General features: G+C 40.8%; 1 protein-coding gene across 2 annotated transcripts; it reads left to right on the top strand.

Moving 5' to 3' along the window:
* The first annotated feature begins 4,330 nt into the window (after positions 1–4,330).
* On the top strand, positions 4,331–22,422 carry man2a2 (mannosidase, alpha, class 2A, member 2). Of its 2 annotated transcripts, XM_044357303.1 has the most exons (24): positions 4,331–4,440; positions 5,511–5,563; positions 5,645–6,599; positions 7,113–7,370; positions 7,532–7,676; positions 8,816–8,987; positions 9,232–9,359; positions 9,671–9,844; positions 11,136–11,322; positions 12,113–12,290; positions 12,627–12,829; positions 14,037–14,219; positions 14,436–14,550; positions 14,683–14,753; positions 14,867–15,032; positions 16,145–16,381; positions 16,639–16,761; positions 17,026–17,140; positions 18,153–18,286; positions 18,440–18,581; positions 18,933–19,066; positions 20,248–20,442; positions 20,548–20,661; positions 20,803–22,422. In XM_044357303.1, the coding sequence occupies exons 3-24, from the start codon at positions 6,468–6,470 to the stop codon at positions 20,953–20,955; spliced, it is 3,459 nt and encodes a 1,152-aa protein (XP_044213238.1). In that variant the 5' UTR covers positions 4,331–4,440; positions 5,511–5,563; positions 5,645–6,467; the 3' UTR covers positions 20,956–22,422. The 2 variants fall into 2 exon arrangements, with proteins under 2 accessions (XP_044213238.1, XP_044213237.1); XM_044357302.1 differs by lacking the exon at positions 5,511–5,563.
* The last annotated feature ends 815 nt before the right edge of the window (positions 22,423–23,237 follow it).

Raw genomic sequence — 23,237 nt, 5'->3', positions numbered from 1 at the left:
AATTTATGACATAAAAAGTAACTATGCATTCATGTTTGCAGAAAATATTGTGTTGTTTCTATATCTAAGAGAGGCTGTGTTTACATCTTTTCAATTAAAAAATCACCAAAATCTGTTAATTGTCAAGGGGTGGCCAAACTTTTATGAGCATAGGCATATCTGATGTATGTTTTTTTTTTTTATCAAGAGTTTAAGGAGCCAAAAAGAACACCAATTACAACCAGGGCAATTACCAAGATTTTAGAAACGCTGAAGTCAAGAACTCAAATTCCTCCACCTGCCCGAAGAAATGTTTGATCAGACTCTACCAGATTCTGAGCAGCCTGAAATTGATTGATGGACCACATTATTTATTTAGAGGTGCAATGCCAAATGAAATGTATTATAAAACAGTAGTGAATTACAGCAGTTTGCATAGTTATGTTCCTGCCTTATGAGCCATCCTTACCTTCTGTCAGTCCAAGTCTTTTGCAGATGCATCTAAGAGGAGGGACAACATTTGTTGCACATGAGTATCTAGTTGTGCTGACTACTGGGTTTAAGAGAGAAGACCCTGATTAGTTTATGTTGAGTTATAATTTATGATTAGTTATGTTTTTTTCAAGGTTTGGTTTTAATGAGACAAACCTCAATAACCTGTCTTCCACTTAAACAATTAAAAGAGCATCACATCACCTTCTGCTGGATCTGTACAAAACCTGTACGTTCTTGTTTTATTCATTTAACTAGTTAGTTTTATTGTTCTGCAAAGCAAGGTTCTTATGTGCAGCAGTGTCTTCTGTGATAAAGGAGATATGTTGACATGTCACAGTAGGAAAGGCACAGGTCTAAATAATAATTTGAATGATGCCTGGATTCCATTTAGCTGTTTCAGTTTCAAAGTCCTGGTATTGTGCACACTAGCTCACTCTCACACTGCCATGGTTTCCTGAGACACTTGAATAGAGCAGAGAACTTAACTATTATTAACACCTCCGCTTTTCCCACTATAAGTCAAAAATATTTGCAGTGAAAAAGGCTTATTTCCTTGGGGAAACCTTGCATAGTGGTCTAAACGCAGCTTTAAAAAAGACAATTCTCCACATTGCCAGGAATATAATTTAGAGGGAGAAATAACAGGCAATAAATACATAAATAAATAATTTCAGTAATTGTTTTGGCTCTACAGTCATGATTAAAAAGATGAACTAATATTAACTATCGGCTGTAAAAAGCCCACCATGTCTAAACTCCTCTTCAGGTAATTTCCTCTATGGTAGCTACATTCCTAATAACAACACTCTCACACCAAAAAAAAACCATATATATAACAGTGAATGTCAGAATATTATGAGTCAGTTGAATAAAACCAAAACAAAGATCCATGTTTAATGCAAACATGTGTATGTTAAACACTATGCAGTGAAGTAGCCATAGTAACTGTGGTAAGCTGTCAGGCAAAATTTAAGTGGAGTAAAAACTGCAGCATATTTTCTTCTGATATGCAGTAAAATATAAGATCTCACAAAATAGAGACACAATAAAGACCCTGAGCCTCGATACTGTACTTCCTTTTGTTAATTTATATGTGGTGGATTAATTTGAATATGAATGGTGACAGATTCACTCAGTCCTGTCACTTTGGAGCAAAAGTAAAAATGGGTCATTGTATTTTGAGTCCAGGCATATTCGTTTGAAAATGGATTAAACTGTAAATATATACGCATATATACATGTAAAGTACTGTTCTGCCACTAGCATTACAATGTCTCCCTTTAGGTCAAAACCACACCATGAAGTTTCCTGGTTTGGTATTTCCTGGATCAGTCCCCTGGAGACTCTCATGTAGCAGGACAGCCCAGCACCATTGTTGTGTGTCCTCTGTTGCCTTAGAGACAAGGTGGTTCCCTTTGAGTTTTGTACTCAAGTACACCTGTGAAGACTCTCACATTACTATGGTAGCTTTGTGTCTTTGAAGAATATCCAGCATGGACAGTTGGTATATATATCTCCTAAGGGCTGGTCTGACCGCGAGACCTCATACATAACAGATCCACAGGAGATCCATGAGGCTCAGTGACAGCACCAGGGACCCATATGAGCCCCAGTCTGAAATCAAAAGCAGCTGTGTAAACATTTGTTCCTCATCACAACTTTGTTTTGTGAGAGTTTACGCTTTCAGAATAATTTATATTATTTATTTACATTTATAATATTTTTAAATCTGGAAAAAAACAGTCTCAGTTGTACACAGCATTTTGAATGATTTTGTAGATCCCTTTAAAAGCCTCTTGTGACTGGAGCAGAACCAAAACAATACCATCTGTTCCTGTCGTGTCCCACACAGTCTGCTAATTAATTATTGAAGTGTTGGCAAAGCTCCAGTTTCCATAAAAATATAAAGAGTTCCTGAATGATCCATCAAAAGAACACAACATGCGACTCACCTACAAAGCACTGTTACATTTTCCATACTGGGCTTCTCAGGTGTCGTTAATGCGAAGTGGTTCTCACTTCTCTGCAGAAGCCAGGCTGCTATTCATGCTTTAATGATTTCAATGATACTGCTTGAGTCCATCTTTCTATAAGCGAGTGGCTTATACATGAGGTAGCCGATCCAGGAGTCGCAGTAGTCCCCATAGGGTAGCATTATAAAAGTTGCATCGTGACATAACTTAACATTCACATCAAGAAACACCCCCTCCTCCCATTTTCATGTTTCTGTCACATCAAGCACTTTGACAACTGGACATCTCAAGTATGCCATCCATGGGGGTCCATTTTTGGGTAGTAATACTGACAAATTACTTCATTTAAAATCAATTAACAGATCTTTTTCACGGAAGACATTTTCATATGTCACAGTAAGAAAAGCACAGATGTACAAAATAAAAATAATGATGGGTCAATTTCTTTTAGCTGCTTTGGTTGCAGGGACATGGTATTGTGTGTGCTGATTCGCTGCCACTCTGTCAAGGCTTACTGGGATACTTTCATAGAAAGGAACCATCGTTCATGTTAGTAGTAACACCTGTGCTTTGACACTATGACAAGTCAAAATGACTGCTGTGAAAAACGGTCTCTACACTTTGTTGCTTTCCTTGCTTTCGTCTACTAACAATAAGCTAAATGTGGCTAGCACATATGTTCTTTTGTTTCCCAAGCTACAGTATCTCATTTTTGGACTTCTGTGTTTTGTATCAGAGCAGATGATCAAACCAGATGCAGCTTTGGCTCGGTTTAATGTAACTGGATATGACCTTCTATCACTGGTACAACCCTTATACTGATAGGATATGTGATTCTTCTTGCTCATAGACTAAACTAAAAATGTTTAAAGTCACATTGTCTAGCTGCAGTGACAGATTTAAAGGGTCAGTCAATTACAAAAAACAAAAACAAAACGAAACATATTTTCTTAACCACTAGTGATGTCTGGCCAAGCAGATACTTTCAGTTTTGTGAGCTGAGGTTTGGAGATATCCCTAGATAACCCCTTCAGCAGTGTGCCTTAAACAATGTACCCAGTTATTCAGGGCAGAATTATAAATGGTGCTTTGGGACTATTTCCTCAATAGACAGTAGATCCAGTTTAAATAGTCCTGTTTGTGTGGCATAAAAAATGGTCAAATGATTCTATAAAATTGTCAGTAAGCTACTGATAATGTCCTAATGGCGTTTATCGCTTTGTTGAATCATGTGGAATTTGACGTCATTTATAAACAAGAGAACAAGACAAAACCACAACATCTCATTGCTTAAATGCAAAAAATACATTTTCCATAAAAACAGGCTGATGCATGTGTATTTATGTATGATGGCATACATATAGTAAGTTACTGCAAGAGGGATAAAATCCCAACATTTGCATTATTGTTAATAATTTTTCAGTACAGTTGACACTATTCTGTCTCTAAACAGTGGATTGTTCTAAATATTACAATAATTAACTAGCAATAACTATTACAGGTAAATAGGTAATGGTAAACATTAGCAGGTTACAGAGTGCTGTAAATGGGTTGAACACTGAGCTTTACAAAGCTTGTGTTGTGTGCACTCCTGGTATACCTTTTCTGTAACCAGAAGTGTTTATATCTGGGTATTAACGGTGTTATTAAATCATATTTTTTTCATAGGTAATGCTGTGTGTCATAGTTAAACACACGGCTGATTCAAGCCATCCTTTGGTTTAAGTCATTATATTCATACAATAATCATTCAAACATCTGTCATCTCATGTTGCGTTTTAGACTCTCATATACAGAAATTAAGATTTAGTGCATTTATTTTAAAATTTGCTGAAGCTGTGGACCAATCATGGACTGATGCGCAGCTCCTCTCTTCCCATAAGGCTTTGCAGCAGCTCGGTTGTAGCTGCTAGGCTAGCAGCTTCAGTTGGTAATCTGTCAGCCTGCAGCTGAAAGCGCACACACCGCCGGACTCTGCACTCTCCTTTGACAGGTAACGTCAGATTTGTTCCATTTTGTTCACAAAGACACAGCGTCCCAAGGTCGTACACGAATGCTAGCCGAGGTTTAGAGCAAAAGTGGAGGGTTAGCCAGGTAATATCCGCCACGTAACGTTATTAATGTTATCAAGCCAGCGTTTACACTGTCGCGTAACGTTAGACATAAATCTGCCGTGGTGCACACGCTTTTCACGGCTGCAGAGAGACAGATGTGCCTGCTGTTCACCTAGATTTAATCTTTATATTTAGTGACCCATGAAGCTAGCTCGGGAACCAGTCGAGTTGATGTGATAACCGGCACATAACGTTAGCTAACGTTAGCGCTAGCTTGTTTGGCTGCATATTCGTGATCGCTAGTTAAGGATAAAGTAATCGGGACGGTTAAAGTTTGACAGAGTACTACTTGGTTAAGGAGCTAGATGCGTTAACCAGCTTCAGTGTGTCAAGCTCAGTGACCAAATGCAGGTGTTTTAGTGCTCTGAAGTTTGAAGCAACGCAGTGTTGCCTGGCTAGCTGCCCAGCGACAGCTGACTAAAAGTCATCCAAGTTAAACCTAAAGAGGTGCAACCCCTCAGTCAATAAACTGGAAAATATTGTTCATAGAGATTTGATAATTTACATAAGAGGTTAGGAATATTGCAGAAATATCGTATTGATGTTAACGTCATAGCGTCATCATGTGAACGGTTGTATATTCACATTTGTCACGTTAACGCAGTGTTGTAGTCTTTAATAAGCTCAACCAGTGAACCCAACTAACAGAGCCTTTCATGTTGTGTATATATTGATCATCTGGCCCAGGTGGTCTAACAAATAATAATCGTCCCTTCTGCTGACATTGATACTGTTTTTCAGTATGAGCAAATGTAAATACCAGGTTATAATCCTAACTCCCTGTGGTAATGCTAAAATAGTCTCAGGCTGAGAAGTGAGCGGATTATAATCGTGTTGGATTTGCACACAGAGGGAAGCAGGGACATCCATTAGGGCTGAGAGGAAACACAGGCCACTCTGCTCAGCTTGATGATTTTTTTTTCCTTTCACTGTTGACTCTACTCATCAGATCAAGAAAGTATCTCTTCTTCTCCCACGCAGTCCCTATTACTTGTGCATCTTGTGAGTGACGCTCTCTCTCTTAAAATGCTAGGCTGAATACGTATTTTTGCATGCTCCATTAATCCTAAATGTCCCCAACAGCTGAAGAAGACCCTCTGATGTGATTTCAACTTGGCGCTTTTGATCAAGGACAGACCGTGCTGCCACAGTAGATATGCCGTCACAGTGCTCCTGAGAGAAGAATGACATTTGTCTCATTCTAATTCCTGGAGCTGCTTCGGGCAGAGTTGAGGCTTGATTAAAAAAGCTGCTGCTCTCAGCCAAGTTGGTCTTTTGTCAGCCCCTTTCTTTGCTCTGCCGCAACCTAGTGTGTAAACTGTTATGGCACCAGAGGCCAACTGAGCTAAAGGGGACGTCGTGGCTGTACTGGAGGATTAGACGCTGCTGTGGGAGTGGGGACTGGTCCATAAGAGCAGGCCCACAGTGACACACATCATGCTGCAGGGACACTAGGCTTCCTGTATGAGCCCTCTCTGTGTGGCGCTTGTTTTTTTTCTTTTCCTGCAATCTCATCGGTTTGGATGGTTGAGCACAAGGGCTACTTTGAAGGAGCCCACCGGTGGCTGTGGTTTGGCCAAAGCTGACAGACTGCCTGCCAGCTATTGCTGATTTAGTAGCCTTGTCCACTGCTACCACTGCTGCCCCCCTGTGCTGTGGTCTCCAGTATGGTGAGAGGAGGCTGTAGGCATCACAGATGTGGACCTGAACCATTGATACCGGCATAGCTGCTTACCTTCCATTATTATTATTTTTTTTTGCTCTGTGAAGGATTGCCTCCCATTTTTCAAGGACTTTTTTGTGTGTGTTGGGAAAAAAAGAGACCACTGCCAAGGTCTTTCTTTTTTTTTTTTTTTTTTTTTTTTTTTAAATTTAAACTCCGGAAAGAAGATTGCTCCAGGGGAGGATGAAGCTGAGGAAACAGGTGACAGTGTGTGGAGGGGCCATATTCTGTGTGGCTGTATTCTCACTGTATCTGATGTTGGATCGAGTCCAACATGACCCTGCAAGGCGACAGAATGGCGGGAACTTTCCACGGGTAAGAATAATTGCTATAGTACTGCTATCTTGCATGAGAACCCATTTCTGCTGTCTGTTTTGTAGCACTTCTTTTTGCATGTTCTGTTATACACCAGGAGTTGCATGAAATCAGAGATGAACATAAACAATTTTTCTAAGGCCCAATAGCTGATTACATTAGCCTTAATAAATTGCATACTTTTCATTATTATTTTCTTATCCTGTAACATAAGACTAAATATTTATTCCTTTTTTTGAATATTTAAATTTAAATGTAAATAGACATGCCTAATCATGTACTAATTGTATTGTAGATATCTTTAGGGTGACTGAAATATTTTAAATCTCATGCTGCTATTGTTACGTTTGCTAAAGCAGAATATTTTTTATGACAGATGTCTAATTTCTAGGCTTAAAACTAATGTTTGTTTACTATAATGATAGAACAATCTGGATTCGGTTGACAGATGTTTTATGATGCTATACAGCTGTGTGATTTATCATTTTTGTGTGTGTGTGTGTGTGTTTTTAGAGCCAAATCTCAGTCCTGCAAAACCGGATAGAGCAGCTGGAGCAGCTCCTGGAGGAGAACCACCAAATCATCAGCCACATAAAGGACTCTGTGATGGAGCTCACAGACACAGGAGCTGTGTCTCCCAGCGGCCACCTGCCCTTCAGGAGTGCCAATGGTTCCTGGGTCCTACCCTTCGATGGCCGCCCCACTTTCCTTGCTGTGAAGCCCCAGGACTGCCAATTTGCTGTGGGCAGCCACGGTCAAGCAGACGTTCAGGTGAGCTTGCTACACTAAAAGTTTGCCTCCACTTAGATGAAAAGCTAAGCGGCTAATTGGCCAGAACTTTTATGTTATCATTGCTACTTTGTAGATCTTACTCTATGCTTAGTTTTGGGCTCTGTCACATGTGCAAATGATGAGTTTGTGTATCATTTTAGATGGTGGATGTGTACTCTCTCCTGAAGTTTGACAACCCTGATGGCGGCGTATGGAAACAGGGCTTTGATATAACTTATGACCCTGATGAGTGGGACAATGAACCGCTGCAAGTATTTGTGGTCCCCCACTCCCACAACGATCCAGGTGAGCAGTGAATAACAAACACCCACAGTGAACCTTTGTTGAATGTTGTGCATGTCTCAGTGCTAATTTAAAAGTCTATTTCATGGAACGGTTTTTCAAGACGCAGCAAAAAGCATGTCTGACCACTTTTTTCAGGAGGTTAAAAATAGTGTCCTGTCTGTATATATAAAGAGACAACCTAACTACTATGAAGCTTAACCTGAGTGGGAGTCTAGTGAAAAATTTAATTCATTCATTCTCATTATTATTAGCATAATGCTGACATGATTGACAGCTCAGCCACAAACAATGGAAATTAGAACGATATTGGCCTCTGAAAACTCTATTTATAGGTTGTATTGGCTGAGATTTTATTTTAGACTGACATTTCCATTAAACTTGTTTACCAGCCTGCCACATGCTTGCTAACTTGACAGTTTTGATATGTTGACAGGCTGCAGAGACCTGCAAATTTTGTCCATCAACAATGGGAAATAGACTTCATTTGGAGCTGCATTTGATTAAACTCTGCCGCAAAGTTTTCTTCAGTAATTTGTTTATGCTGCATTCTGTGTCCAGGGTTTATAGATTGTAGTAAAGTTTTGCAACCAGAAATCATATTGTCAGCTCACACCGAAGGCGCATGGAGGCTGGTTTACTAGAAATAGGCTTATTTCACTAAATGCAAAGAAGGGGAAAAGCTGGAATGAATAGTCAGGACTATTTCTAACTACTGATTCCCCGCTCACTAAACTACAGACATTTGAAAGGCAATTTATTAATAAGATATATTTTATCTACTAAATATGTTATCCCAGAATATGTGAGATAAATATTTGACATATTTTATAGGCTGTGGTACTCTATGCTGTGGTACGCTTGAAGTGTATAGAAAGTGTTTTTTTTAGTCACTTTCTTTGAAACCACTCTTCTAAATAGCTTTCTGAGGGGAACAGCTCCACTTGAATAAAATATGAGTTTTATTTTTTGATCTGTTGCAGCACTTTTTCCACAGCGTCGAGTCTCTTACCTGGCCTGTCTTCTTGGCATCAACCGGGTGGATAAAAGGGGGCAGATAGAGGTGTATTGTTGTAGAGATAGTGGACAGTCTGTCTGCAATCTGCTGTACAAATTGCTTAGATTTATCTTCTTCTTGTTAGGTTGGATCAAGACCTTTGACAAGTACTTCACAGACCAGACACAACACATTTTAAACAACATGGTGGTGAAGCTGGCTGAGGATCCGCGCAGGAAGTTCATCTGGTCTGAGATTTCATTCTTCTCCAAGTGGTGGGAGACTGCAGACATACACAAGCAGGAGGCCATGCGCAAGTGAGTCACAGCTTAGTGAAGCACACATTTAAAAAAAAAAAAAAAAAAACCCACCTTAATCTGAGAATTAGTTGAGATTTCTGTGATGTCTCCTGGCCTGAAGTGTAGTACTTAACACAATGGATAGTACCCCCTGGCAGGTTGTGGATGCTCTAAAAATAGCTTGTTATCTGGTTAATGTGGCTCTCCCTCTTCAGGGCTGGATTATCCTCACCTTGCTTTCTTAATCCTCTCTGTTCAACAGACTGATCCTTGGAGGGCAGCTAGAGATTGTGACAGGAGGCTGGGTGATGACAGATGAAGCCAACGTTCACTATTTTGCTATGATAGACCAGCTCATTGAAGGACATCAGTGGCTAGAGAAAAATCTAGGTATGCAACTGATCAGAAAGTATTTTCTTACTCTGGCCTCTTCATTTACATTTAGACTTAATGATGCTTCAATGTTTCAGAAGCTTTCTTCTCTCTGTGAAATTTTACCCGTAAGTCTAAAGGTAAATCTTTAATCTTTCTGAGCTCCCACATACAGCAGGTGTAGCTTCGCGCTCAGTGGATGATAAAATACTTTGTGCTATTTTCAGTGCTTTCTGCTGAGGAGACTGATTTCCGAAAAGATGCGTTTCTTGCTTTTTTTTAAATCTGAGCATAATCCTGAAAACTTGGCTTCCTCCTCGCTGTCGTAGGTATAACTCCTCGCAGTGGGTGGGCGGTAGACCCTTTTGGTCACAGTGCCACGATGCCCTATCTGCTGAAGAAGGCCAATCTGACCAGCATGCTCATCCAGAGGGTCCACTACTCCATCAAAAAGCACTTTGCTTCCACCCGCAGCCTGGAGTTTATGTGGAGGCAGGCCTGGGGTGAGTGGACCACAGCCAGCGATGTCATCTGATTCATGTGCTTATCTTTGTTAAGTTCATTTCCGAATGAGTCATGCCACTTGCCATGGCCTTTGAAAGTGAGGGGAAATTTTGGAAGGACAACCAGTGCGTGGTAGCTTCAGAAGAGCTATCTGCATCATCATTAGAGGTTCAAGCCTGAAGGGCTGAAACCCTGCTGTTTTCGTGCTGGTTAATTATTTTTCTTCAGAAGTGTTCAAGCAAATTCCTGCGAGTTGGTAAATGGTAGAGACATGAGATTTTGCCCATTGATTGGAAGTTGCGTGCAAGTGCTGCCTAAGAAATATGACCCCAATTGGCCAGATGATGACGCTATAACAATGAACTTCATGTTTTGGCTCATAACTTTTGAATGGTTAGTCTCATAAACAACAAACTTTTTTTCCTGGATTCTGTGGGTCCAGACAAATCTATCCATATAAGCCACACCCATTTGTTCCTAGATGGATTTTTCCACCATTTTTAACTTTTTGAAAAACACATTTTTGACATCTCCTTCTAAACCATGGGTCCGATTGCTACCAAATTTTCTGTGGATCATTATTGGACCAAGCTTATCAAAATTTGAATAAAGCTTGTTGATATCTTACTTAGGTTTCAAGATATTGAGCAATGAACTTCAAAAGGGCGTGGATCAGGACATAAATAGACCAAAGTCAACAACTGTTTGGCCAATCATCACAAAACTTGCAGGATAACAATGTTGAACCACGTGTGTAAAACTATTTTGAAATCGCTCAATAGGGGATGCCATCAGTTCCAAACACGTGCATGTGCTTGGCCCAAATTTGGCCATAAATCAGTGACAGTTTTTCTAAAACATCACCAGACCTCGTGGATATTTTTAATTAAGCTGATGAAGCTTTCAACTTCTAACTGTCTGTGTTGGCTTGAACCCCAGAATCACTGCTTCCAGCTATATCTTCTTAATGAATTGCACGTCTGGCGAAGAATTACTGTCCATTTGTTCTTAATGGAAAAATCTTAAGATATTACACTGTTAAATATTATCAATTTGTCAAAGTCAGACTTCTTTGGTGATTCATTTTTACTATTTGCTGTTTCTACAAAGTGACTTCCTGTTTTATCCAGAATGACCTTTTGAACATTTCCAGTGTAGGTGTGAACTTCAATTGCTAACAAACTGATCGATCATCACAAATAGCACCCTTACTCAGAGCATGTATCTATTGCATTCTGGTCTTTAGAGGCTACTGTCAAGCTAATATTTTTATCTTTACTGCTTTGACAGATACCGGATCAAGCTCAGACATATTTTGCCACATGATGCCATTCTACAGCTACGATGTGCCTCACACCTGCGGGCCCGACCCAAAGATCTGCTGCCAATTTGACTTCAAGAGGTTACCAGGTGGTCGGATAAACTGTCCGTGGAAAGTGCCACCGAAAACTGTAGTGGAAGCTAATGTAGCAGAGAGGTGAGGCACGGAGGGGGTTAGTTATCCTTTTCTATGGGAAAGTGCAGGGTGGAAGTGGCAGCTGTGCATCTATCCAGTTGTCTTGGAGAACAAATTTTTAGGATGTTCAGGAGAGCTAGAATAATAGATAAATCAGTGGAATGACATATTTGCCCAAATTTGCTAATTGCAGATGTATTTGTATTGAGCATATGTTGGCTGATTTAAATAACAAGAAATGTCAGTACAGAAATACCAAAGATATGTTTGAGATCTTATTAGAAACAGCATGTGCGTTGCATAGTTTGTCCACCAGAGAGCACTGACAAGTTTATTTTTTAACTGCAAAATGTCTCACTCAGTACATATCTCAGTCACAATTTATCAAAAAGATTTGTCAATGTTATTTGTTTGTGTAAGAAGAAGAAAAAAAAAAAGAATGAATATAATATATTGGTCACTGCTGTTGCAACTCTGTTATCTGTACTGGTCACTTGCAAATAAACTCAACTTGAACTTGCGCCAATAACAATAACCACAGAGAGCGCATGGAGGGAGGAAGACAGACATAGACTGCAGATAGTCTTGCAGTCACATTAACCAGATTTTAGGGGACTTTAAGAACTTTCCAGAGAACATCTCTCTGAGGCTAATGGAAAATACTTGCTGGACTCTCATGATCCTTCTCTTTCCAAGTTTTATAGTAATTTCCTAGAAAACCTGCATATGGAAAGCAGGACAGTTTGGATGCCAAGAAATGTGTTCCCTCATTTTTCTTTTTTTTTTTTCTCCCCTCTTGTTTCTCAATCAGGGCACACCTCCTCCTGGACCAGTACCGTAAAAAGTCCAAACTCTACCGCAGCAAGGTGCTTCTTGTCCCCCTGGGGGACGACTTCCGCTACGACAAGGCCCTGGAGTGGGATCAGCAGTACATCAACTACCAGAAGCTCTTTGACTACATGAATTCTCACCCGGAGATGCATGTACAGGTGAGAGAATAATTTGTCAACTGTCACAAATAGTGTTACTAAATATATTTATATATTTTGCAGCCTTTTCATTGTTTTTGTGCTTCTTAGAGCAGTGCACCCAGTATCTCAGTGTACAACCTGTCTTGTCGTAATGAATCATGCAGTGGCGTTGCTGATAGAACAAAGAATCTGTCACAACTCAATGTTTGGTTCTGAAGATGCCATGTAAGATGAAAGCCGCATGCATAATAATGAGAGATTTTCTTTTCTTTTGTTCTGTTCAGCTGTATTTGAGTAAGGTCTTGTTTTTTTTTTCTCTTTTTTTTTAACATCTGTCTCCGGCTGCTCCTCCAGGCTCAGTTCGGGACTCTCTCAGACTACTTCAATGCTGTATACAAAGCGCATGGAGTGGCCCAGGGATCCAGACCTGCAGACTTCCCAGTGCTGAGCGGAGATTTCTTTGCCTATGCAGACCGTGAAGACCACTACTGGACTGGCTATTTCACCTCGCGGCCCTTTTACAAGAGTCTGGATCGTGTGATTGAGTCGCACCTCAGGTAGGACAGACACAACACACACAACCTGGGGTGTGTTAATAGTGCTCCACTTTTAATAATACATATGGAGTTATACAACATCTTCACAACATCTACATCTTGTTTGCAATGCAAATTGTGGCTTACTAGGTTAAAGCATCAGCAACAGCCTGTATACAAATTAAAGGCAGACAGTCCAAATCCAAGCACGACTGGAACTTGGTATGACTCCAAAACTAATACACCAGACAACAACTACATCTAAGTTATTAATGTTTTCTGTTGCTGTTTAAAAAAATGTTTACATCTGTATTTTTTGTGAACGCAGCAGGCAGCAAAACAAGCCTGTATTTTCAATTATTAGTTGTTTTATGTCAGTTGTTTTTTTCTATGTAATATTCATGTGGTCAGAAAAGAAATACTGAATGGACTTTTAATGCTCATCACTGTCTTTGTTGCATTTCTCCAATATCTCCCTACTTTGGACTAAGGCTACAACTAACGATTATTTTCATTATTGATTAATTTGTCGATTATTTTCTCAGTTAATTGATTAGTTCTTTTTGATGTGTAAAGTCAGAAAAAGATACAAAATGTTGATCGTTTCCTTAAGCCCAAGATGCAAACTAAAATGTCTTGTTTTGTCCCGTCCAACAGTCCACAACCCAAAGATATTCAGTTTACTGTCATGGAGGAAACAAGAAAATATTCACATTTGAGAAGCTGGAACCAGAGAATTAGGGTATTTTTTTTCTTAAAAAGTGACTCAAAATGATGAACTTATTATCAAAATAGTTAATTAATTCTCTGACAATCTACTTATCGATTAATCGACTAATTGTTTCAGCTCTGCTTTGAACAATAAAGCAAAACAAACAACCGAAACATAACATGCACATTGTTAACATTAACAGAAGGGTGTGTCCATGTATGCTTGTTGCATGAAAGCCCGGTTTGGATTTCAATGCATTTTGTTGGAACATGCAAAATAAGAAAAGCTTACGCTGGCTTGATTTACATTATATATAAACATCAACTTCAGTCTCAACTTAAAAAGTGAAATAAAAACTTTCACAGGAACCATTGCAATTTTCTAAAATGACAGTTGAATACGAGACCCTGTTTGAAAAAAGTATAATAATGTGAACACTTTTAACCGACTCAATAAAGCCATCAAAATCTTACTGGAACAGCTTCTCATTGATAGCTGTTTGTTATTGTGTTTCAGGGGGGCAGAGATCCTCTACAGCCTGGCGGTTGCCAATGCTCGACATGCAGGCATGGAAGGACGCTACCCGGTTTCAGATTATGCCCTGCTAGTCGATGCAAGGCGCTCTGTTGCCCTCTTCCAGCATCATGATGCCATCACCGGCACCGCGAAGGAGAATGTTGTTGTTGACTATGGCACCAAGTAAGAATCTGGGCTTTAGGAAGAAATGACAGTATAGATTGGATAGATTAAGTTCTTAAAAAAAAAAGATATTAAATAGAAGAACTGTGCCTCCCCTTTGTTAATCCTCTGTCTTTGTGGCGATTTTATACTTGCTTGTTCAATACCTTGAAGCAAAAAAACAAGCTGTCTGCTGTGACTGCTGCTGAGCCATTGATTCTTCCTCCTTCTCCCTAGATTACTGCGTTCACTCATCGGTCTGAAGAGAGTAATCATCAATGCTGCTCATTTCCTGGTGATGAAGAACAAAGAGTTTTATCGCTTCTACCAGACAGAGCCTTTCCTGGAGACGGTAAGAGGAAACATGGGGTGGGCGGGAGGGGGTGACCCTCTGACAATGCATAATAAACTGTTTGGAAAAACATGCATATTTCTGACTTGTTATTATTCAGTGTGTTTCTGTGTTATATCTCCTCTCCTGTAGGACGACAGGCGAGCTACTCAAGACTCTCTGCCTCAGCGCACTTTAATCGAGCTGGACCCAGCAGGACCCAGGTATTATCTGCATCCCCTTGCATCTTTCATCCCCTCCCCCGCTTCCTCCCTTGGCTACTCCTCCACCATCCTTTGCCTTTGATTACTTTTTTTTTTTTTCTCCTTGCTACCAGGTATCTGGTCTTGTTCAACCCCATTGAGCAGGAGCGGCTGTGTGTGGTTACTGTGTTGGTCAACACAGTCAGGGTGAGGGTGCTCACTGAGGATGGACAGACCCTCCCTGTGCAGCTGAGTGCTCAGTGGAGCTCTGCAAGTCAAATGAGCGCGGAAGTATTTGAGGTAAGAGATTACGTTTATTAGGCCTTGTTTTTTATTCTAGAGATCCCCCTCCAGACATGAAAACACACTTCTAGTGTCAAACTCTGCACATACATCATTCTGCACAGAGAAACTCAAACATCCAAATGAAAGAACCAGAAGAAAAACACATTTTTGACTTAATATTCCACGTTTGGCACATCTTGATACAACATTATTATGCATACAAAAGCGCTTACCAAATGAATGTATGTAATGGAGAAAAATAAAATAAAAAGTACTCCACATGGAACAGAATTTGCAATAAAAAGATTTCTGCACAGTTATGTGCCTGAAGTCTTCTCCACCTTCCTTTTTGATGTCTACCTGCAAGCCAGCACTAGAACAGACTCTTTGAGTAAAAAAATGCATCCCATTTGCTTCTCTGAGACTCTGTAGATTCATTTATTTCAGCCCAGATAAAGTTCGCTCCACCCACAGAAAGCAATGAATTTAAATCCAACTGAGAAATACAATCTCATTATTTCCGTCTCTCATCACATTTTAATTACAGCACAATGTCGCTAATATGCAAATGCTTATAACTTTTAATGTGAATGCCCCGTGGTCAATATTTGATTTTCTGATTAAAGGGCCAGTGTGTAGGATTTAGTGGCATCTAGCGGTGAGGTTGCAGATTAACTAAATGAATACACCTCCTCTCACCCTCCCCTTCTAAGCATGTAGGAGAATCTACAGTGGCCGCGAAATTCATGAAAAACGTGAAAAACGCTAAAGGCCCCCTCTAGAGCTGATATTTGGTTTGTCCATTCTGGGCTACTGTAGAAACATGGTGGAGCAAACATGGCGGCCTCCATGGCCTCCGCTCCCTTTGTAGATATAAAGGGCTCATTCTAAGGTGACAAACACACAACAATTCTTATTTTCAGGTGATTTATACACTAATTAAAACATACTTATGAATATTATATTTCATTTCTGCCTAGTCTATTCTGCTAGATGCCACTAAATCACTGTCCCTTTAAAAAAAAAAAAAAAACAAACCCAAAAACAACGACAATGAAGCCAGTGCTTAAAAGTTCATTATTTTTGTGTCTATGTTTGCTTCAACCACTCTTCAATCCTCTGTCCAGGCAACATTCATGGTTCGTCTGCCACCTCTGGGTCTAGCTGTGTTCCATCTTTACGACTCCCCTGACTCGCCCATGACACTCCGCTCCGACACCCTGCTCAGGCTGTCTGGCCGGACTGCCAGCGCCCGCGCCATGGACCCGCTTCCTGTCCGCTCTCAGCAGGCAGACTCTCAGACCTTCTACATCAGCAGCCAGTCTCTCACACTGGGCTTCTCTGGCACCACCGGTCTGCTGGAGGTTGGCGTTTTATCTGCTCTGACTTCTATTGATTTTGTATCTGCATTAGAGATCTGCTCATCTGTTTTTAACTTTGATCTTCAGGAGGAAAAAAAATGAACTTGATTTCCCAATAAACCCTGGCTGTTTGATCAAAGTGAACATGACATGTCTTGTTGCTACTCAAACATCCTTTCATCTCTTTTCTAATTCTTTTTTTTTTTTTTTTTCCCCTCCGCGATCGTCTTTCTTCCACTTTTTGGCTTTTTCATCTGCAGAGTATCAAGCGCAAGGATGATCCTCAGGAAGTGAAAGTTCAGATGCAGTTTATGGTTTACGGCACTCGTCCCTCAAAAGACAAAAGTGGGGCTTACCTCTTCCTACCTGACGGGAAAGCAAAGGTATTCACTCTAGTTGTTGAATCTCAAATGTTTACTCGCCTCTCATAAGCTTTTGATATATCTTCCCATGTGTATTGCCACATTGTATGATGCTAGGGAGCTGCGTGCCTCCTCATCTTGTCTTGAGATGAATCCTGAGTTAAAGACAACAGAACACACTGGAGTGTCAGTGTGTCGTTGCCATATTGTATCTTGTTACTGCTGCTGCTCCCATTTTTAGCACTTCCTCTGCTCACAGTGCCATCTCTCTCTTCCTGCTTTCAGCCCTACAACCAGAAAGAGCCGCCTGTGGTGCGTGTTGTTGAGGGCCCTCTCTTTTCTGAGGTGGTGGCACACTACCAGCATTTTCAGCAGACCATTCGCATAAACAATGTGCCAGGTAATAACAGCGCAAAACTGCACAATGGAATCAGTTCCAAAAAGCTTTTTGTGTTTAGTTTAAGGCACCAGATGGTACAATACACCAAGGGCTCATGTGTTTGACAATATGACAATTTATAATTCATAATGAAATTTATGTACTTTTTATCCTGTCAGCTGAAAGTGTTAGATTTTGTACATTCAGCAGGCTCACACTATTTGTAAGCAATATTTGGTAACACTTTGTTTTACAGGTCGTTTAATTTTATGCAAATTTCTGAAAACAAAATTCTGAAACTTTTCTGTATAATTTCCAGGTATTTAACTGTTTTACAGAGAGGGTGGTGCAATTTGGTACAAATTATAAGGAAAAAAACTGTGCCAATTCATTATATTTGGGTTCATACATAGTTGTTAGTCTGCAAAAATTCTTAAATAATTGTTAAGAATCTAATTTATTATCTGACAGAAAATACTTAAAATAGTTTTCAGTGTAGTTTTGTGTAGTGTGTCAAACTACGTATTAGCATATTAGCTTGTTTCTTAAATACTTAAAAACATTTCCCGTATACCACCAAATCACATAACCCTTTGAAAGAAATGTGCTAAGAATTAACAGTTATACAAGAGCAGCAGAAAAAAATCTAATATGCAAATATATAATTTGACACACAAGCACTGAGCACTGAAAACTAATTATTTTCTGTCAGTTAAAGAATTGTCAAGAGTCGATTTCTTGCAAATTAACAGCTATAAACCCAAACATTAAGAGTGGGTGCTCACAAATTAAACCAACTTTTTTCTTTTATTTTTTCTTATCATTTCTACTAAATTACACCAACGTCTCTGTAAAATGTTCTAACAATGAAACATTAAATTCCTGCAAATGACTTAGAAAAGTCAATTAGAAAAAATGAGTATAAAATTAAGGAACCTGTAAAACAAAGCAGTATATGTCCCAGTTCTGCAGATCACATCTTTCCATTCGTTTCCCTCAATGGATGACTATTTGTATGGTTTTGTATTTTTAGGTGTGGACGGCTTGTCTGTGGACATCACCACCATGGTGGACATCAGAGATCAGACCAATAAGGAGCTGGCCATGCGACTGACCACTGATATCCAGAGTGGAGACGTCTTCTACACAGACCTCAACGGCTTCCAGGTCAGTCCCACTCTGGACAGCTTTGTGTGTGTGTGTGTGTGTGTGTGTGTGTGTGTGTGTATGTCTGATTATGTGCACGGTAAGAAGCTGCTAACCTCTTAACCTCAAGTTTGACATATTGTGTTGCTCTGTGTCTGATCCTTCATCTTGTAGATTCAGCCTCGTCACCACTACCTAAAGCTCCCCTTGCAGGCCAACTTCTATCCCATGCCCAGCCAGGCGTACATCCAGGACAGCAATCACCGCCTCACGCTGCACACAGCTCAGTCTCTGGGCGTCAGCAGCCTGGAGAGCGGTCTGTATCTTATTACGTTTTATTCAGTTTTCTATCATTTATCATCATTTTTTTTTTTTTAATGAAAGTTATGTTTGAAATGGATGCTCTTTTTCTTTGTTTACTGTCTCTCTGCTTTTTATTGAGCAGTATTGAAGCACTTCTCTCTCTCCCTCGAGAGGTTTTCAGAGAGCAGATCAGTTCATACCCTCACATTTTTCTACTGGGCTAATCCTTTTATCATCGTTAGGTGCATAATGGAGGCATTTGTACATGACAAGTAGCTCAAAGTGTTTGTCTTCATTGACTGATGTCGGAAAGTTCAATACACGGGGGTTTGTATTAAAGTCCCTGCTCCTCCTTTTCCCTCAGGCCAACTCGAAGTGATTATGGACCGGCGACTGATGCAGGATGATAATCGTGGGCTGGGTCAGGGCCTGAAGGACAACAAGAAGACAGCCAACCGCTTCAGACTGCTGCTGGAGCGAAGATCCACGGGGAACAAGGTCAGTCAGATGAAAGCAAAGGCGGTTATTGAAGCGGTGCAGCTGCTCTTGAAATTCAGGCACACCACACCTGACTCTGAGGTGCCGAATGTGTTTCTATAAGCTCTGTGCAGTGTCGCTGCATTGAACAATGTTTCATCCTTCATTAACACCTGTCTTCATATCTTTCTTTTTTTTCAATACTCATTACCTCCCCATCTGTCTTTTTGGTTTCCTCTCCTCTAATTTTGTTCTCCTTCTCTTTTTCTTCCACTCGATTACCTTCAGCATGATGGCGTCTTTGCCAAACTCTCCTCCTTGTTTCATTCTTTCCTCTCCAAAATCTTGACTGACGGAGTTCAAAAGGTAACGTTGCCTTGGCAACAGTGAGGATGCTTGTTAGCCAGCATCATAGTCTTTACTGTAGCTCCAGTTCCTATGCTCTTATTTTATTTAAATTTTTTTTGCCTCCCTCCACCTTGTAGCTGTAGCCAAACTGGTCCATCTTTAGGACAGTAGTATTGAAAGTAACAAATGATATCATTTATCAAGTAAATGAATACACATGAGCAGAGGATGGGAAGGCATTGGTTGCAGTTTTATCATCCAGCTCTATTTGGTAAAACTGCTGATGGTACTGTGGATGAAGTTCTGGCCTGCTACGATCCTCCAGTCAACAAAACATTGCACATCATGTTTGAAACACTCTTGCACTTCATTTAAAATTTGACTTCAGCGCTGTAACAAACTCAATACGGTAAATGGGCTGCATTTTTATATAGCCCCTTTCTAGTCTTCCAGCCACTCAAAGTGCTTTATGCTACATGCCAACATTCACCCGTTGACACACATTCATATGCTGATGGCAGAGGCTGCTGCGCAAGGTGCCAACCTGCTCATCAGGAAATTCACACAATGATGGCACAGCCTTCGGGAGCAATTTGGGGTTCAGTATCTTGCCCAAGGACACTTTGACATGCGGGCTGGAGCAGCCGGAGATCGAACTGCCAATCTTCCAACTGGTGGATGACCCGCTCTACCTCCTGAGCCACAGCCGCCCGCCCCCTGCTCTATATCTATATAAAGTCTGTGTGGACTAGAATTAGAAATATACCTCCTACTCTTACAATCTAGCAAAAAGACTAAATCTAGAGGTGTGACCTGAATGTGGTAATAGATGGACTGTCTCTTCCCTCCTCCAGATGATGGACAGTGCAACAACTAGCTTCCCGTCGATACTTAGTCACATGACCAATGCCGTCCTGAACCACGAGGTCTTGGCGCTGCCCGTCCTGCCAAAAAGGCGCGGCATCCCTCCTCTACAAACCTTCGCCCCCCTCAAGTCCATCCTTCCCTGCGACTTCCACCTGCTGAACCTGCGCAGCATCCAAAGCCAGGTAAAGATTCAGGAATCGAGCTGATTCTTGATTTTTGGAGTTACATATTCTGTTTTTACTTTTGGAACCGACTTGATTTCTGTGTGTGTGTGTGCTTATGAGCAGCAGGACCCCCACTCTCCGTCTGCATACACAGCCTTAATTCTTCACCGCCTCGGCCTGGACTGTGGTCTGGAGGCTCAGAACCTGGGCTTCAACTGCACTACCACACAAGGACAGGTGAGGGTAGAAACACACACACGAACATAAAACAAATGGACTCATTTGGACTTTTTTTTTTTTGCATGAGCAGAGATTTCTTCTTCCTCATATCTTCATTCTCACTCGCTAACTAACACTCCTGTCCCTCTCTTGCTGCAGCTGAGTGTATCAGGACTCTTCAAGAACCTGGACCTGCAGCTGCTCCAGCCCATTTCTCTGACTCTGATGCACCCCGCCACGCCCCTGGCCAACGACTCCTCCATCAACCTGGATCCCATGGAGATCTCCGCCTTCAAGCTCAAACTGCGCTAAGAGCCGTCCTGACTAAACAAAGGCAATAAAAACCCACCAGGACCAAGAACCAGACCTACGCCGGCCACAGACCGGCACAGAGGTGTATGGGAGAATCTCTCTGTTTTGTCAAGCGCACATGCAGAACCACACCACACTACACACAACAGCGTCAGAGAGGAAGGGTGCACTGTAACAGGACGGACTGCACAGCAGGGGGCAGGCGATAGCTGTTACCGTGAACATCTCCGACAGAGCAGCAAACCCGGGTGAACTCGCAGCTGTTCCAAAACAACAAAGACTGCCACAGTCTCGGGTGTCTGTTATTCTGCAATCGAAAAATTAAATCTCATTTAGTTCTGCTTTAAAAGAACTTTTTCTATCTTTGCTCCATCCTGGACTTGAACTACTGAATGTAAATATCCTGATGACGCGGGAAGGGGGGGGGGGGCGGCCTGGGACTCATGCCACATCAGAGTGCAATTTAAAAAGCTTTATTTGGTGTATGGGGTTTTTAATTTTTTTTTAATGTACGCAGTGAAGAAGACACATCACAGCGATTTTTGTTTGTTTTGTTTTTGTACCTCTTAATGTAAAGTTGACTGCATTTCAATTTTTTTTTTTTTCCTGACAGACTCGAATGCAGCGAAGAGAATGTGCGGTCTCTTCATCTCAACTCGCTAGGAGACCCGAGCTGCGGCTTTATAAGCTATCGTATGTCTGAGTCCAAGAGTCCCGCGCGGGTCACAACACGATAACAATGTGATCATTAATCATATCAGATGACTGTTTATCCTCTGTCCAGTGTTTTTTGCTTGTAGATAGTCTGAAGACTTTCTATCCTTCCCGTCTTTTTCTCCCCTCCTCCCGACCCCCCCCCCCCCCCAAGAGCTTCCTATTCGCTGATGAGAAAACTGTGGAAGGTCTGCATTTCAAAGCCCCTGTCCATCATTCCTGTGCTTGAACTTCACTGCTGAGAGGGTGGTTTTGTGTACCATACTGTACGCAGTAGAAGGTTAGATGAAGACTATACCTCATATATACCATGTGGCAGATATATCGGTATGTGTGTGACTGTAAAGTATGTTGATGTGAATATGGGAGGGTTTTTTTTTGTTTCGTTTTGGGTGTATCAAGGTTTCAGTGTACACTATCAGGGACCATTAATAGTACTGTTCGGTGTCATCGATCAGTCCGGGTGTTGGTGTCAGGATGTGGGTCTTGTATCATTGTGAAAAATGGGACTTTCCATCAAAGATCAGAGGTACAGGGTCATTTCACACAAATTGCAAAAATCTAGTGTTATGTGGACATGAAGGATGACATTAAGGATAATTATTAATATTGATCTACTGTTGAGTCCATAAATATTGAAAAATGTTAGAACCCACGATAATGTCTTCAAATTGTCTGTTTGCCATAAATTTAAAATTCAGAACCCAAAGAGATTTGATTTACAAAGAGATAGAAAAGTAGCACATGCTCACGTTCGAAAAATGATCAACCAACAAATCAAATGATTGATCATCAAAATCGTTTATAATTTTCTGTTGGCTGACTTAATTAGGGCTGCAACTAACAATTATTTTCATCATTGATTAATCTGTTGATTAATCATTTTTTCTATAAAATTAAAAAAAGAAATGTCAGACCAGTGGCTAATTCATTTTCTGTCGATTGACTTGATTGCATTTTTGCCACCATCACAACATAATGGAGGTGAATGGACTTCTGTTTGCGGTGTTCACAGCATTGAAATTTCTGCATCAAATTTAAGAACTCTTGACAACAGCTGGTCTTTGCAGCAAAGTGGATAAAACTGAATTTCATTGGAACTACTTTCTACTAAGAACTGGTTTTATGAACACTGTTTCTGGACAGAGATGTTGCTGTTTCAAACATCAGTTTTTAAAGCTGTGAGCACAACAAATGCATTTCCATTCACCTCAATCGCTGGTGGAAATCTCTGAGATGGATTTCTAAAAACCTCAACACAAAAAAAACTCCAAACCGTCTGCACAGCTAGATGATTAAAGAAAATTATATTTTTGTAATTTGGGTGAACTGACCCTTTTAAAAACGAGCTGGCTCAAACTGTACACAGAGAAGACACAAGAAAGAGTTCCTTCAAATGAGCTGCAGTTCTTTTTCCTCCACAGTGCTTCTCATCCCGAGGCACTCAGCCTTCTCTGGTGCATATCTGCTTTCACAGAGCTGTGGAGGATGTTGTCATCTGTGTCCGACACCGAGGCCGGACATCTCACAGTCCACCTGTGACACACTGTGTACTGCCCCCACTGTGC

Source organism: Thunnus albacares, chromosome 7 (assembly GCF_914725855.1).
Source record: "Thunnus albacares chromosome 7, fThuAlb1.1, whole genome shotgun sequence".
Lineage (NCBI taxonomy): Eukaryota > Metazoa > Chordata > Actinopteri > Scombriformes > Scombridae > Thunnus > Thunnus albacares.
This window is presented reverse-complemented; position numbering and strand designations above follow the sequence as displayed.

What these genes read in the sequence shown, in the direction of transcription:
- man2a2 (XM_044357302.1), top strand. Translation starts at nt 6,468, where the DNA reads ATGAAGCTGAGGAAACAGGTGACAGTGTGTGGAGGGGCCATATTCTGT. An exon ending in ACGGTCAAGCAGACGTTCAG is followed by an intron (nt 7,371 to 7,531) that starts GTGAGCTTGCTA and finishes GTATCATTTTAG; the next exon opens with ATGGTGGATGTGTACTCTCT. An exon ending in CCACTCCCACAACGATCCAG is followed by an intron (nt 7,677 to 8,815) that starts GTGAGCAGTGAA and finishes TCTTCTTGTTAG; the next exon opens with GTTGGATCAAGACCTTTGAC.